This window comes from Panthera onca, chromosome B1 (assembly GCF_046562875.1).
Source record: "Panthera onca isolate mPanOnc1 chromosome B1, mPanOnc1 haplotype 2, whole genome shotgun sequence".
NCBI lineage: Eukaryota > Metazoa > Chordata > Mammalia > Carnivora > Felidae > Panthera > Panthera onca.
Genome location: NC_138342.1, coordinates 6101743 through 6116771, shown reverse-complemented (window position 1 = coordinate 6116771; position 15029 = coordinate 6101743). Strand labels below are relative to the sequence as shown.

The 15029-nt window shown below is 60.2% G+C and overlaps 1 protein-coding gene across 1 annotated transcript; it reads left to right on the top strand.

Moving 5' to 3' along the window:
- Positions 1-6859: 6859 nt before the first annotated feature.
- On the top strand, positions 6860-11086 carry MSX1 (msh homeobox 1). Its single transcript, XM_060655450.3, has 2 exons — positions 6860-7558; positions 9875-11086. Exons 1-2 carry the CDS (start codon positions 7090-7092, stop codon positions 10315-10317), a joined length of 912 nt encoding a protein of 303 aa, XP_060511433.1. The 5' UTR covers positions 6860-7089; the 3' UTR covers positions 10318-11086.
- Positions 11087-15029: the final 3943 nt, after the last annotated feature.

Sequence of the window (15029 nt, the reverse complement as noted above, 5' to 3'; positions counted from 1 at the left end):
GCCTTCCAGGTTGAAGGTCACAGGGAGGCTTCAGGACCTTGGAGGCCTGAAGGGAGGGAGGGGTGTGTAGGGCATAGGCCAGCCGCTGTCTTTTCTGGATGGTTGAGGTTCAGGGCATAGAAAGTGTCAGAGGATCGAAATTCTGGGCGGGGGGAGGGGGAGTCTTTTCCCTCTGAGAACTTTCCAGGGGGCATCCCAGGCAGGAGGGACAAGCCAGGTGGGGTGGGGCCTAGGTGTCCCAGGTGGGTCCAGATCCAGAGCCAATGGCCTCTCCGCAGGGCAGGACCTGGGCCACACCCCTTTCCTAGCCTCCCCATGACCCCAGGCAGAGGGTATACTGTGCAGTTCACAGCCCAGATGTGGAAACTGAGGCGAGAAGTTACTAGCTCCAGTTATTGGCAGGAGAGGCAGGAGCCAGGGCGGGGAGGGACACTTCCCCCTGCTCTCGAAGGTGGGAATGGCCGCTCCAGAAATCGGAGGCTATCTGCAGACAAAACCGACCGGAGTCGCATTAGCTTCTGAGTGGCTTGAGGACGGTAGTTCTAACTGAATGGTGGCGGGGAGGAGGAGTGGGCAGGCGAGAGGCACTCGGAGAAAGGGACAGGCAGACAGGGGAGAAAAGAGACCCTGCCATGGAGAGACAGAAGCACAGAGATCAGAGACCAGGGCTTCTGAGAGAGACCCATCTGAAAGAGAGAGAGACAGAGAGATAGAGGGGGAGAAAGGGAGGACGCCGAGAAGGAATGTCAGAAGTCAGGACCCGAGGGAGAGAGAGCAGAGAAAGAGGGAAGGGGTGGGAATCGTGGGGAGAGGGGCTGCAGGCCCCCCTAACCTCATTCCCCACCCCTCCTCACAGAAGGGGCTCCTCCCACAAAGTCCTTCGGGCTGCCCCCCTGGCAGGTGGGGGGGCACACTTCCAGGGTCACTCCCTAGGCTCCCCTCCTCTGGTCTCTCTCCTAGTGCGGCTCTGGACCTCCTCGGCGCCCCACACTCGCTTCCCATTTCTGCCACAAGTGCCTGGATCGCGGGAGGCTCTGGCTGTCAGCATCTCTGTGTCCTGAGTTTCTTTTCGCCTGGGCTTCTCTGCCTTCCTGCCTCCGTCGATCACTGGGCCGCCTCTTCCCCGCCCTGTCTGCGTCTCTCACTCTCCTTCGCGGGGTGGCCGCGCGGGGTGCGGGGGGTGGGGGTTGAAGCCCGAGGTCCCCCGCCAACACAAGCACCTCGGACCTTCCTCGATGATCGGGCAGGGCGGGCCTCCCCGACCCTGCATTCTCCTGCAGGGGAGGAATCCGCAGGCCCAGAGGAAAGGCCCCAGCCCCCTCGATGCCAAGTGCGCGCAGCGCGGGGGAACCTGCCACAGAGCGGAGCCAGCCGTGGGCCCGGCGAGCAGCTGCGGGCGGGCGAGCTCACGGTATCCGAGCCGCGGCACAGCGCACCCACTTTGAAAGTGAATAAACCGAGGCTCAGAAAAACTGGCCCTCAGCCTTCGGCTGGTGACGCCTCTCGCCGTTCGCGCGCCTGTTTTCTTCTCTGTGAGACCTGAGATCCTCGGCATTTGGTAACTTTCATGAGAAAAACTGGACAGTCTCCAAGACTCTCAAGTAGGTGGTGGGCAGGGGGAGGGGAGGAGCAGGAGGGAAGGGTACTGAGCGCTGCCCCCAACACCCATTTTGCGGATTGGGGGCGGGACTCGAAGGCGGTTCCACCCAAAACTGCCGGCCTCCGCGGTATTTCAATGCATTCATTTCGTCTCTTGAAAGCGCAGCGAGAGAGACCGCTCCCTGCAGTGTAAGGAGTGCATTTCGGGGGTTCAGACCCACCCGCGTCCGGATCCCGGCGCCGCCGCTAACTAGCTGTGTGACCCTGGCCAAGACACTTTACCTCTCTGATTCTGTTTTGTCACGTGGAAGGCGAAGAAAGCCTATAATAATGCCTATCTCCCCGGGTAGAGGGGGTTAAATCGGATAAAGTTTGCAAAACCTCTGACGACAGGCCTGACACCCTGCTCAATATAAGTCAATTTTCTTTTTCGCACTCCTTCCCTCCAATCCCCGGGCCCTCCGGGCCCTTGCCGGAACTGACACGGGGCCCTCAGCCGGCGGGGCAGAGCCTGGCGGGGAGCAGGGCGAGCCTCCCTCGGCCCGGGGTGGGCAGAGCCGGGATGGTCGGCCCCTGGAGCCTCGGGGTCTGCCTGACATCTCCAGGCTTAAATAACCGTGCGCCTTTGTTATTCGTCGGCAGCAAAGTGGTTCGTTACGCCTGATCGGTCTAATTGCTTTGAAATGGGATATATTATCTATAATTATAGAGCTCTAGGAGGAGCCGGCCGGCCCCCGCTTTCATCTTTCCCAAGTGCACCCTCATGTCGCGATCACATTAATTTGGGCCATTTGAAAGGGGGCCCCCTCTCTCCCCCCCGCGGATCCAGGCCCCCTCACCCGCTTCCGAACTTAAAGACACAAGGAAGCCCCAGCCTGAGCCAGAGGAAAGAAGCAAGTGGGGGAAGGGCGGGAAGCGGGAAAGAAGCGGGCAGTCGGACTCCGCCGCGCTAGGGCACTTGCGCGAGTTGGGCCCACTTGAGGCAGAGGAATGAGCAAGAAGGAGAAAATATTTTTACAAGTAGTTTTCTTTTTTTTTTTTTTTTTTTTTTCACTTCGCGTTGAAGAAAGGCCCCTAAACTCTTAAAAGGCATAAGCTCTGCCCAGGTCCGGGGAAAGCAGAAAGCATTTCAATCTGGATGCGCGCTGTGGATATTCAGCTAGTGGCTGAAGACTCACCGGGGTTCCCAGCTCTCCTTGAGTTTTTCTCTGGAAAGCTGTGAAATCCTCCCGAAGGATACCATCAGGGACTCCCAGACAGTTTCCCAAACCTCTGACTCCCCGCCGTCCGCTTCTAGGCGACGGAGGCCAAAAGACTTAGGAGACACGGGTTTGAGAAGCCCCCTCCGCAGATTGGGGGATCCCGAGGTCGTGCTTTCTGTCTACCCGTCAGCCTCGCCCCCCCTCCTCCCCACCTCAGGACAAAATACCTCCTCTCTCTCCCCCTCCGCCGCCCTCCTGGAGATTGGTGAATTCCCACCAAAATAAATCGTTCCGGGTAATCGGTTTTCATAGCACATTCATTCTATTAAAGAGGACTGTTTGGGGCTCGCTAATTGCCGGGGGTCCCACTGAGCTGCACATTTTTTAAAATGCACGCGGGATTCCTGGGTCGAGGCCACAAAATGCGTTGCACGGGGGGGGGGGGGGCGTAAACAAAAACCCGACGGAGGCGACAACGAATGCCCAAGTGAGGGGCCAGCCTGCAGGCTTTTCCAATCCCGGCCGCAATACCCAGACACTGACAGCGCTCTTCAAGACGGGATCCCTCTAAACGCGAGCCTTTCCCTGGGAAGGGGGAGTTTGAAAACACCACCACCCCTCCGCCGCCGCACACTCTCCCAAAACGGGCTTTGGGGGGGGTGGGGGGGAGACCAAACCCGTCCCCAGTTCAGTTGCCCAGGGAGTCGGACGCTAGGCAATCAATCCGTCTTTGGGATCCTAAGCGCCGAGGTGCTTTGTTGGGGGACAGGGAGTCCGGACTGAGAAGGATGGAGCGAGGCGCGAGGGGAGGGGAGCGGAGCACCAGTCCCCGAGCTTTATCTGCTGCGGGCCAGCCCTGCCCTTGCCAGGCATGAATTACAGCCCGGCTTTCTGGGCGGCTGCGGCCGCGAGGAGAAATGCCGGGCTGGAAGCGCCTGGGGGGGTAGTGCTGGCGGCGAGATAACAGGCGCAGCCCCCACCCCCACCCCCACCCCGGCCCCGTCAGCTCGAGAAACCCACCAACCGGGAAATCCGGAAAGGCCCAGACAAATACAAACGCAGAGAAAGCGCCTCGCCGCCCCAAAACTTGTGCCTCTCCTCCCGCGGGCTCAACAAGCTCCGAGAGACACAGAGACGTTTCCTTTCCTCTAACCCCCTTCTCTGAGACCCGGGGCATCTCCCCCCCTCCGCGCCCCCACCCTCAAAGGCAGGTCGGTGCAAGCGCCGAGAGCTATTCTGAGCACCGGCTCCACGCGCAGTCTACTCGGAACCCCTTTCCCTCTCCAGACACACACACTTCTCGCCTTGCCACGCATGCCCCCAGCTAACCCGCCGCGCCCGGCGAGAGCGGACAAGAACCCACACCGAACCGAAAAACCGTGGGGTTCCGGACGGGCTCGGGATGCCTAGGGGCGGGCGGCAGGGCCGGGGGCTGCGGGCGCAGGCGGTCTGCTCCCAGGAGGCGGGGGCGCGACTTCAAGGGCCCCTGCGCCGGCTGCTGCCTTTGATCCGGCCGCCGCTGGCGCCTAAAAACAACATCCTCGTCTGCCTATTAGGCGCGCTGAGGGATCGTGACAGATTGTTTATCCCCGCAATTAGCGATGCGGCCCTTCTCCCGCCGCCCGGCTGGCCGGGCCCCCGGGCCCGGGCCGGGCCTCGCTGCGCCGCCGCGGGGGACGGCCCTGAGACCCCTCTGCGTCGCGCGGCTGCACTCTCGGGGTTCGAGCCCCTGCTCCGCCCTAAAGCTGAAGTTCTTAGCTGGCGGACTCCAAGAGGGCCCAGAGCACCCCCACCCCCCCCACCCCGTCCCACTCCCCTGAAGTTGATTTTACTGTTCAGCATTTTTCTACGGAGGAAGTTCTTAGATCAGACTGGCAAAGTGATCTGAGAGTCCAACACTCTTGAGATGGGAGACAACGGCGCAACAGCGCAAGCCTCATGGCAAAGACAAGCTATCTGTCGAAAGGGTGACCTAAAGAGCCAAGGGGCCTCGGTTCCCTCTCCCCGTCTAACCCCGGTGCAGAGGGAGATTCCGGCTCGGCTGTAGGGTTCGTTCCAGCCACAGCTAAATTGAAAATGCAGGCCACAGAAGTTCGCTATCCGGGCTGGGATGCTAGCCCACTGTTCGGCCTGCAGCCTTGCTGAGCGTCAGTTCGGTCAGCTCTGAAATGGGTCGTAGGCTGGCCTTGGATCCCGGCATCCTCAGGCGTACCTCCTGGGCCTTGGTTCCGCTGCCTGGTGGCAGGACGCTATTCGTCCTACCCCTGCCCCGGGGTACCGGGAGCTTAAGCCAGGCCGCGTGGGTGCACCGCGCCTCTAGCTGGGCCCGACGCGAGCTGGAGGCCCCAAACCCTGCCTAATGCTTGTGTTGCAGTCTCGGACGAGTAAGGAATCTGGAAACGCGGCGTAAACTTCACAGATGCGAGTATTCCTGAACCCCTCCCCCCCCCACCCCCCAAGACCTGAACACATCTCTGGAGCCTATGGACAGACGTGAGGCTGCCGATCACCCTGGCGTCCGCAGCCCGACCCCTCCCGCCAGACCCCGGACGCCGTCAGGGTAATAAAGTTCCCGCTGTAGCAATTCATTTCCCTTAATCTGGACGCCCCTAATCTACAGCTTTTATTGCGCCCAGTTAAAAGGCGAGGGAATTCGCTGTCCCTCCGCGCTCGGATAATTACCCCTAAATGGCCACGGCAGCCCCTCGTGTTTCCTGGAGATTAGAACCCCGCAGTCATCAATGGCGGGTCCCGGTGAGCCGCCAATCACCGCCGCTGGCTCCCCGGGGGTCGCCGGCCTGGGCCCCGGGATAAGAGGCCATAAAGAGGAGGGGCAGAAAACTGCTGAGCCCCAACCCGACTTTGCATAGATCTTCTATCTCCCCACGCTTTCAACTCATTTTCCTCCATTTTTTTTAGCAGAAAAAAAAGATCACGTTTCCTCCGAAACTGGCAAAATAAAAGTTCTCCGGCCCAGCTACCAAGGATCCTTCCCAGGAAGCGTCCTCTTTCTCCGCTGACCCCCTCCCACAAACGTGCCTCCCCACTCCGGTACCATCCGCGACCCAGAGACAGGGACGTGTTATTGTTTCCGCGGACGCGTTGAGGTCACGTTAAGGCCAGATCAGTGTTTTGTTGACGTTTCTGCTGGTTTTATTTCAATAAGTTCTATATCAAAAGGACCCGGCGGCTCCTTCCCCCAGCTGGTCGCCGGTATAGGTGTTGTAATCCTCCCAGGGAATTTCACAGCGGGGGGGAAAGTACACATCATGAATGAAAATCGATTAACGACCCCGGATAATATCATGTGTTCTTATTCTTAGCGTCTATAGCACCACAGGAGAGTGGCCGCTTTCTGCAAACTTCAGTCCAGCGCCTAGAAAGAGACAAAGGCCCACTTCTACTCAGAGGTAAAGTTTTGAAGACTGAAACAGAGGAAGAAAATAGAGGTTTGGTTTTTTTTAAAAAAAGAAATTAATCTTTCTTTCTACTAGAATACATAACCAGCCAGATTTTTTTTTTTTTTTTAACTGTGAAAGAAGTGTGTCTGAAATGACTCATCGCCAATGATCGCGGGAGAGAAGACGGGAGGCAGATAGCGGAGGGGGATAGAGAAAGAGACACAGCGGCTGGCCGCCAAAGGGAAAGGTGAAAGAAGCCTTGATAGAAACAGGAAAGGAGCAGAGGAAAGAGGGAGGCGTGGGAGAGAGGGGCGATCAAGGAAGGGAAGAGAGGGGAGGGCAGAAGAGAAGGGACGAGGGCAGGGAGAGTCCCCCAGGAAGACAGAAAAACTAGAGAGCCGCGGGGACCCGGAGACAGACGCGCGGCCCAGGCTGCAGCGCGGAAGAAAGTTTCTCCGGCGCCCCCTCCCCTCCCCTCCCCTGCCCTCCCGGGGCCCGGCCCCGTCCCGCGCGCCCAGCGGCCCAGTGCGCCTCGGGGCCCGTCCGCAGGAGCGCGGCCCAATGGCAGGCGCCGGGCCCGCCCCCTCGCGCGCTGATTGGTCGCCGCGGCGCCGGCCTCGCCTTATTAACAAGTTCTCTGGGGAGCTGCGGCCCGACCCGGAGCCGGCGAGTGCGCCCGGGAACCCGGCCTGCGCGGCGGCGCCAGCGAGGAACCAGGCCCCGAGCGCCGGAGCCGGCCTTCTGGGGAGGGGCGGGAGGCGCGCGCGCGAGGGCCCGCCCGGCCAGGGCCCCGGGCGCACCCAAAGGCCGGCCGCGCTCCCAGCTCGCCCCAAGCCCATGCCCGGCGGCTGGCCCGTGCTGCGGCTGGAGGGGGGGCCCGGCTCTGCATGGCCCCGGCTGCTGACATGACTTCTTTGCCACTCGGTGTCAAAGTGGAGGACTCCGCCTTCGGCAAGCCGGCGGGGGGAGGCGGGAGCCAGGCCCCCAGCGCCACCGCGGCCACGGCGGCCGCCATGGGCGCAGACGAGGAGGGGGCCAAGCCCAAAGTGTCCCCTTCACTCCTGCCCTTCAGCGTGGAGGCGCTCATGGCCGACCACAGGAAGCCCGGGGCCAAGGAGAGCGCCCTGGTGGCCTCCGAGGGCGCACAGGCGGCGGGCGGCTCCGCGCAGCCCCTGGGCGCCCGGCCGGGGTCTCTGGGAGCCCCGGACGCGCCGTCTTCGCCGCGGCCGCTGGGCCATTTCTCGGTGGGAGGACTTCTCAAGCTGCCAGAAGATGCGCTCGTCAAAGCCGAGAGCCCCGAGAAGCCCGAGAGGACCCCGTGGATGCAGAACCCCCGCTTCTCCCCGCCCCCGGCCAGTAAGTAGCCAGAACCCAGGCGGCGGGGGAGGGGGGGCGGGCGGGGGGTGCGGGGCGGGAGGGCGCCAGGCCTGGAGCCGGCGCCTGCCTGTCTCCAGCAGCTGCGTACCTGCAGCCAGGTACCCGGAGCCCATGCTGCAGATCTGCTGGCGGGGCGGCCGGGGTTCGCCACTCTCCCTACTCGCGTCAGCTAGAGGGGTAGAGAGGCCTGGCTGAAGCCCAGCTCTCGGTCCACTTTCGCGGACTCCTCGCCTTGGCCGGGCGACGCTGGGCGTGTGTGTGTGTGTGTGGCGGGGGTGCAGTTAACTTCCAGGGCAAGGTGTCTGGGCACCCTCCCCTCCTGCTCCTATCAGAAGCCCCCGGGAGTCCCCACTTCCCTATCTGCCCCTATGCCCTGTTATTTGGCCGTTATCCCTACGGATGGGTCCAGGCGGTGCGGACATCTTCCCTGCGCTCAGAGTTTCACTTTCTCATAGAAGACTCCCCCCCCCCCCTCCACCCCGCATTAAAGTACCTCTCTGCCCTGAGGTTCTGAACCTCTTGCAAAATTCCCCCTTCCAACCCTTCAGATTTCAGACAGATACTTGGTGCTCACGGTGGATGGTTCAATTAGTGGGAGGGGGCACTCAGGTCCAGCGGAGGGGGCGGGGCACCAAGTCAATTAGCGGGAGGCGTCCCCTCCGTGGCGGTGGGAAGCTCCCAGACGTCGCCCGACAGGGCCACTGGAGCGGACTCCAGCCGCCATAGGCGCGTTCGGGGTCGTTGCAAGGCCTCGCGGCCCCCCGGCTTCTCTGCCCAGCAAACACGCTCGGAGATATTTCAGGAGCACGGGAAATTCCCAAGTTTTCCTCGTTTCCTCCGATTATTTTGCGCGGCATAATAGCAACCCGAATTCAATGGCGTGATGCTGAGGAATGATTTTTATCTGGGGATTAAACGTCTTTGAAAGGCCAGCCCCTCCCTGGGCCTAAAGGCTGGAGAAGGTGGCCCCGGGCTAGGCTGTCGCTACCGAAGGGATTGACGTTTCCCTCGGCGCCCGCCCCTCGGGCGGCCCGGCGGAAAGCGAGTCGGGGGCCAACTGCTTCCCGGACTCTCAATGGCCTGGAGCAGGGAAGAAGGGGGGATGTTAACACAAGATTTCGTTTGACTCATATCCTGGTGGTCTGCGAGCCCAAAGGCTCATTTAAGGGAAAAAAAACAAACAAACGAAAAAACATGCATACTTAGGCAAAACCCGCATGGTGAAACATTATGTACTTGAATTCATTTTTCCCCGGAGGGAAGCCGCTGGGTAGGCAAAGCGTCCTTTCCAGGACTCGGGAATTCGGTTAGGGCCTCCACGCTGACCCCAAAGTCGTTGAGATCCCCGTTGTCCTGGGAATAATGTGTTCTCCGTTTTATCTGGCCACAACTGCCCTGTGTCAGGGCAGGGGTTCACTGGCCCAGAGGACTCCGACTGGTACCTTCGGGAGCCCTCTGCCGGGGCGCTGGCTCACCGCCCATCTTTGAGGTATATTTTGAAGCCATAAGAAAAAGCTTGGCACCGTTCGTCTCCGTGGACTGAGACCCAGCTGGACGAGAAGCCATTGCAACCCCTCTCCCACTCACCCCCATATGTGCGTGACCAGAGGGTCAAGGCACTGGGGGTGGCTGAACCCCAAGAGACAACTGAGACCACCGGAAGATGCAACCCCCCTCCCCTTGGCACTTCCTATATTTGAGATATGGCCGCCGGTGCAACCTTCTGACCGCCTGACAGCCGGCTCTGCTCGCCTGCCATCCCCTGAGACTGTCCTTAGACCCCTGTAGGAGCACGCGGTTCCAAGGGGAAGAGATCTGGGCCTAGCCTAGCGCTGAACACTTTGGTGGGCACACATACATGTTCACCCAACGCAGAAAACTAGATGTGATCTTGGGTTCGGTGCAGGGCCTTTCTGCCTGTTTCATCAACCTTATTAACACCTACGGTCCCAGCCTGGGCGACGGTGGGAGGAGGCCCGCCGCCGAAGGCCCTCCCAAGCAGCCATCTAGCAGGAGGCATCCCACCTCTTCCCACTTAAGTTCGGGCCTTGAACACGCGCGCGTTTCACCCGGAATCTTTGTTTCCTCGTTTGCAAGAAGTAGACGGAAACGTCTACCCCGCGGGGCGTGGCAATTGGAGAAAATCTTTTCCAAGTGTCTCTCCCAGCGCTTGGCACCGAAGTGCCCCACGCAAATGAATAGCCGGTATTGCTGTTGACTACTATTTCTGCTTTGTGGGCAGATTACACTCCCGCGCCGCTTTCTTAACCCACTGCCTTTCTCTCGGCCCCCTAGGGCGGCTGAGCCCCCCGGCCTGCACCCTGCGCAAGCACAAGACCAACCGCAAGCCGAGGACGCCCTTCACCACGGCGCAGCTGCTGGCGCTTGAGCGCAAGTTCCGCCAGAAGCAGTATCTGTCCATCGCCGAGCGCGCCGAGTTCTCCAGCTCGCTCAGCCTCACCGAGACGCAGGTGAAGATCTGGTTCCAGAACCGCCGCGCCAAGGCCAAGAGACTGCAGGAGGCCGAGCTGGAAAAGCTGAAGATGGCCGCCAAGCCCATGCTGCCACCCGCGGCCTTCGGGCTCTCCTTCCCGCTCGGCGGCCCAGCGGCGGTAGCGGCCGCGGCGGGCGCCTCGCTCTACGGTGCCTCTGGCCCCTTCCAGCGCGCCGCGCTGCCGGTAGCGCCCGTGGGACTCTACACAGCCCATGTGGGCTACAGCATGTACCATCTGACATAGAGGGTCCCAGGGTCCCCTACCTGCGGTTCCAGCCGATTCCTCCAGCCCCTGTCTTCTGCAAAGCAGCAGGAGCCCCCCACCCCCACCCCACCCAGCGAGCTCCCCTTCCACCCCCCACACTGCTCTGGTTTATCCTCCGCCGCTCCCTGCGTTCACTCACGAAGTCTGATCCCCTCCCCCAAAGTGGCTGGAAGGGTCCCTTAACACTCTTCTAGAATCTAGACCTACCCTTTGTGTTACAGATGGATAAACTGGGGTTAGAGAAGTTAAATTTCCCAAGGGGCCTCAGCAGAGTTAGCTGTTGGACGCGCACCAGGGGCTGCGTCCTGTATCCCTGCCTCCTGCCCCCGACACCCGGCGCGAAAAGCACAGGAAAAATACTCCCGCCTGAAGATTTTGGAAATAAGAACAGCTGGAGAGAAGGAGAACATGCCAGGGGAGATCGGCCTCCCCACCGCCCCGCCAGCCCCCAGGTCCTTCCTTCGGAAAAGTTCAGAGAACTTCAACAGCAGAACGTTTGTTGTCGGTGGGGGGAGGGGGGCACACAGATGCGTTGCAAAGGTAGGTTGGAGGGACCCCTCTCACCAGTATCAGAAGAAATTGTAAAATAAAATTTAAAAATCCTGTTTCTTATTTAACAGTACGTTTGTGTGTCTGTCAAGAATCCCTTTGGAAGGGATGGTGTGTAATATACTGTATATTTGAAATTTTATTATCATTTATATTATAGCTATATTTGTTAAATAAATTAATTTTAAGCTACAAGAAATGATCTCTTTATTGATTTAGGCCTTTATGTGAATTTCACGTCTTCGCACATGCAATTGCCTTTCAGTGCGATGGTACTTTTACTCTAACGCCTTTCAAAGGTGACCACGATATTCCGGGACAGAGGGGGGCGTCTCTTTGAACACACAGGACAGATCTGCGCTGGCAAAGTCAAGTGGAGAATTGAAGCAATTACCTACGATAATTAGGCTCAATTTTCCAATTCGCTTTAAGCTGAAATCGACACTTGCTCAGGTGACCCAGAACCGACTCTTTCTTTTTTCTTCCTTTTTAACCTGTCTATGAAAACAAAGCGAATCACCCAAATGGTTTGATGACTGCAGACAGCTAATCCAGACAATTCCTACCCCCGCAAACCTGTTTTTCCCACAGGAGGCCAGGTGGGGGGTGGAGGCACAGCTTTCCTTCTCTAAGTCGCTGCGCTGGTGTAGACCCGGTTTGTGGATTTAATTTTGAGCTGCCAGAATGTGAACTCCTTCACACCCCCTATTAGGACGCCTAAACACAAACCACTTTACTGAAAACCCAAGGCGACAATACACTTCCCACCTTGGCGTGTCCTTTGCATGAGCCCTCCCCCCAAACTCTCACAGACTCCGTTTTTTTCTTTTATATAGTAGGTTAAATTCAGGCTTCCAGGAGAATAGATTTGAACGAGCGCCAAGTTTTAGCCTTCTGGGGCGAATTCTGCAAGGATGTTGGTAGCAGAAAATGACCTCCTAGTAAACAGGACCTACTATGTTCCAGGCACCGCTCTGTTCTCTTTCGAGTTGGGGGCCCCGGTTTAATTCTCACCAGATCTGCGTGCGTCCCCCTCCCCCGGCCTTGCCTCCACCCCGCCTTGGCCCGCGCCTCCAGACTCCACGCGGGACAGCCCCAGGCAGCCTTTGCGGCGAGCCCTTAACACTGCAAGCCAGCAGGCCAACGGTTGTTACAAAGCAAAGTATCTGGCGTTGGACTTGGGGAGGGAGGGTGGACGTCTCCACGGATAGAGGCCGTGGCTCAGGGTGGAAACCGAGTCTTGGGCACACGGCGCTGTTTCTAGCCCCAGGCGCCGGAGCTCTGCCTAGGAATTCCAAGAGCGCACAGGGTTGCGCCCATGCACCCCCGGGGCCGGCTGTGAGCCTTCGCCCGGCAAGTTCCGGGGTACCCTGGTTCTAGGATCTTCCAGTCTCCGTAGCTCCGGCAAACGTTCGATCCCCGAGGCTGCAGTCTGAGCATGCCACAACTCCCCTCCGGAGGAAAAGAAAGCAAGCTTGCTGTGGAGTGCCGTTCCGCGGGACCAGACAGACTGGGGGAGCCCGGAAGCCGGGCTCCCAGAAGTGCGGTCAGAACCCGAATCCGGGCCTCCTTGTCCCCGAGAGAGAGCAGTTAGACCTAAAAAGCTCTCAGACTCACGTAGTCAGTCCTTGCAAGGCGCTTGAGGGTCGAGGTACATCGCTGCTTCCTTCCGGCAGACGCAGAAAGGGGTTGTTTTTGCTTCCCCTCTATAAACTAAGCAACCGGACCGCGATGGAGCGAAGGACACTGCCTTCTACACATTTTCCAGCTTCCTTCCTGCAACACCCCTCGTGATTCTCCCGTCCTGGGGATAGCATTGAACTTGAAGTCAGACAAGCCAATGTGATTCATCCCAGCCCTGCCACTTAAACTTTGCCTGACTTGGGATAAGGAAGATCTTCCGTTTCTTGCTTCCTTAGTTTTCTCATCTGCAAAATGGGCCTAGAAATCCTTCCCACTCCCAGGATTCTGGAGAAGCGACAACGAACCCCTGCGAGAGAGGGCGCCCAGGGAGTAGGGGGCGGGTCTGAATTTTCTCAGTTCACAGTGAGTCCGCAGCACCAGAGGCTTTTCCTCAAGTGCGGGTAGGGGAATGGTGGGGCAGGATCAGGTGTCTCCGCTGGCTCGGACTCCCGGGCCTCCTGGCTCCTCGAAGTTTGGCAATTTAGGGTCGAGGCAAACTTAGAGCAACATAATTGCAGTAATGAGCGACGGCTCGCGCTCTGCAGACGCGCCGCGGCTCCAGAGAGGCGGTAGCTGCAGGCGAGGCGGGCGGGCGCGCCCCCTTCCCCCACCCAGCACCTCGGAGGGTTGGAGGAGGCGGCCGCCCTGGGACCCCCCGGTCGCGCCCGCCTCCGCGCGCGCCTCCGCCCGAGTCGCCGGCTTGGGTCCGGGTTTCCTTCCACTCCCGTCTCCCCTAGTTTCTTTTCGTCTAGTTCTTTCTTTCCCTCGTTTTTGTTTCCGAATTCCCTATCTCAACAGAGCATGCACACAGAAGGTGTCCAATAAATGTTTGCTGGATCGGGGCGGTGCCCCGGTGTGGGGTGAGGGCCCCGAGTCAGATTCAGCCAGGTCTGGTGGGAACTGGAGGCGGGGTTCTGGACACCGCTCCTCGTTCAGCCCTCTGAACTAAGTTGCTTGTTTTTCAAGCGAGGGCAGAGTGGGCAGGGGGTTCCCAGGCCTGGTCCTCTACCGATCGGTTTCCTCCTTTGGCAGAAAGCACCGGATCGTTCACTCGGAGTCACCACGTATGGCGCCCAGAGGAATTCCTGACATCGCCGCCTCCCCAGAACCTTAGGGGATTGTTTTACAAGGGAGTGGACAGCAGCCCAGAGAGGTTACGTGATTTCCCAAGGTCACACAGCCCATAAAGGGTAGAGCAGGGATTCGAACACAGGTTACACGGCGGCATCTACGCTTTCCCCCCATTGCCCAGCCCTGTCTCCTTGAGGGTCACTTAGAGCCTGAATAGCTCTTCGAGGCTGGAAAAGGCCTGCGAAGCGCGCATATCCTTGGCAAACGGGCCCCGGGAACCCAGCCACAGCCCCACAAATTTAACTCCTTCGTGCTCTGACCACGAGCAAGCCCCGTCCCTTGGGGAACAAAAGGGGCTTCTCACCTGCCCTGCGAGCCGTCTGTGAAGGCATTTTCGGTTTGTTGGGGAGCAGACAAAGCCTCGATCTGCAAACTCAGCTTCTGACCACGCCGGCCGGGCCGAACAGGCCCAAGGTCGGTGGCGCGGCGCCCCAGGTCGGAGAGATCGCTCCGGGGCAGGGGCCCTGGTGCGCTTTCGCTCCGCGTGGGTCCGCGGGGGGCCGGGGCGATCGCGGTCGCGGCTCTGCGAGGCCGGGGAGGGGTGGGGAGCTCGCGCCAAGCGCGCCTTGTTTTGGGGTCCTTTTCTCCGCTCGTTGACCCCGGGACTGAAGGCCCCGGTCGCGCAGGAGGCCCAGGGGAGACAGTTACTCAGGAGGCGGGGGACCTCAAGTGCGAAGCCTACGCGGGCCGTGAGGCTGGCGGGGTCCCGTACCGAATGATGCCCCCCTTAGTGACCCGCGGCCCCGAGGTGAGCCCGGCCTACGCCCCGCCTGGAGCCCTCGGGGGCGCAATGGGAAGCAGCAAGGAGAGGCTGCGGCCGCCTTTCAACTCGGCGGCTGGCGCCGGCCTGGCCGGGCCCCCGGGGCCGCGCGGCCTCCCCGGCTCTGTCCCCGCCCTCCCAGCCGCTCGAGAGGCGGCGAGGCCGGGACACTCCCCCAGCCCGGACTCCGGCCGCTCCCGGGAAACACCTTCACTGTCCCCTGCCCACGACCACCAAGCGTCCATTCTCCAGCGCACACGGAGTCCCCACTTCAGACTCGCGGATTTCCTTTCGCTCCACTCGACAGTTTCCACTCCCGCCCTCGCACAACACCCCTGCTCCAGGCCTAGGGGGACCCTCTCATCACACCCGCCTGCCTCTCGCACAGCGCCCTCCCGCGGCGCCGCGAGCCTACAGCCCCTGCTCTTCGCGGCACTGGAGCCGGACGCTGGGTCAGGCTCGCTCCGAGACGGAGCTATTACGCATGCGCGCCGTCGTCGTCGTCGCCGTCATCGCATACACCGCACACCAACAAACACTGCAACACACACACATCTAACACCACACA

Coding starts and splice junctions, on each gene's coding strand:
- MSX1 (XM_060655450.3), top strand. CDS start 7,090: ATGGCCCCGGCTGCTGACATGACTTCTTTGCCACTCGGTGTCAAAGTG. Junction 7,559..9,874: donor CTTCTCCCCGCCCCCGGCCA/GTAAGTAGCCAG, acceptor TCGGCCCCCTAG/GGCGGCTGAGCCCCCCGGCC.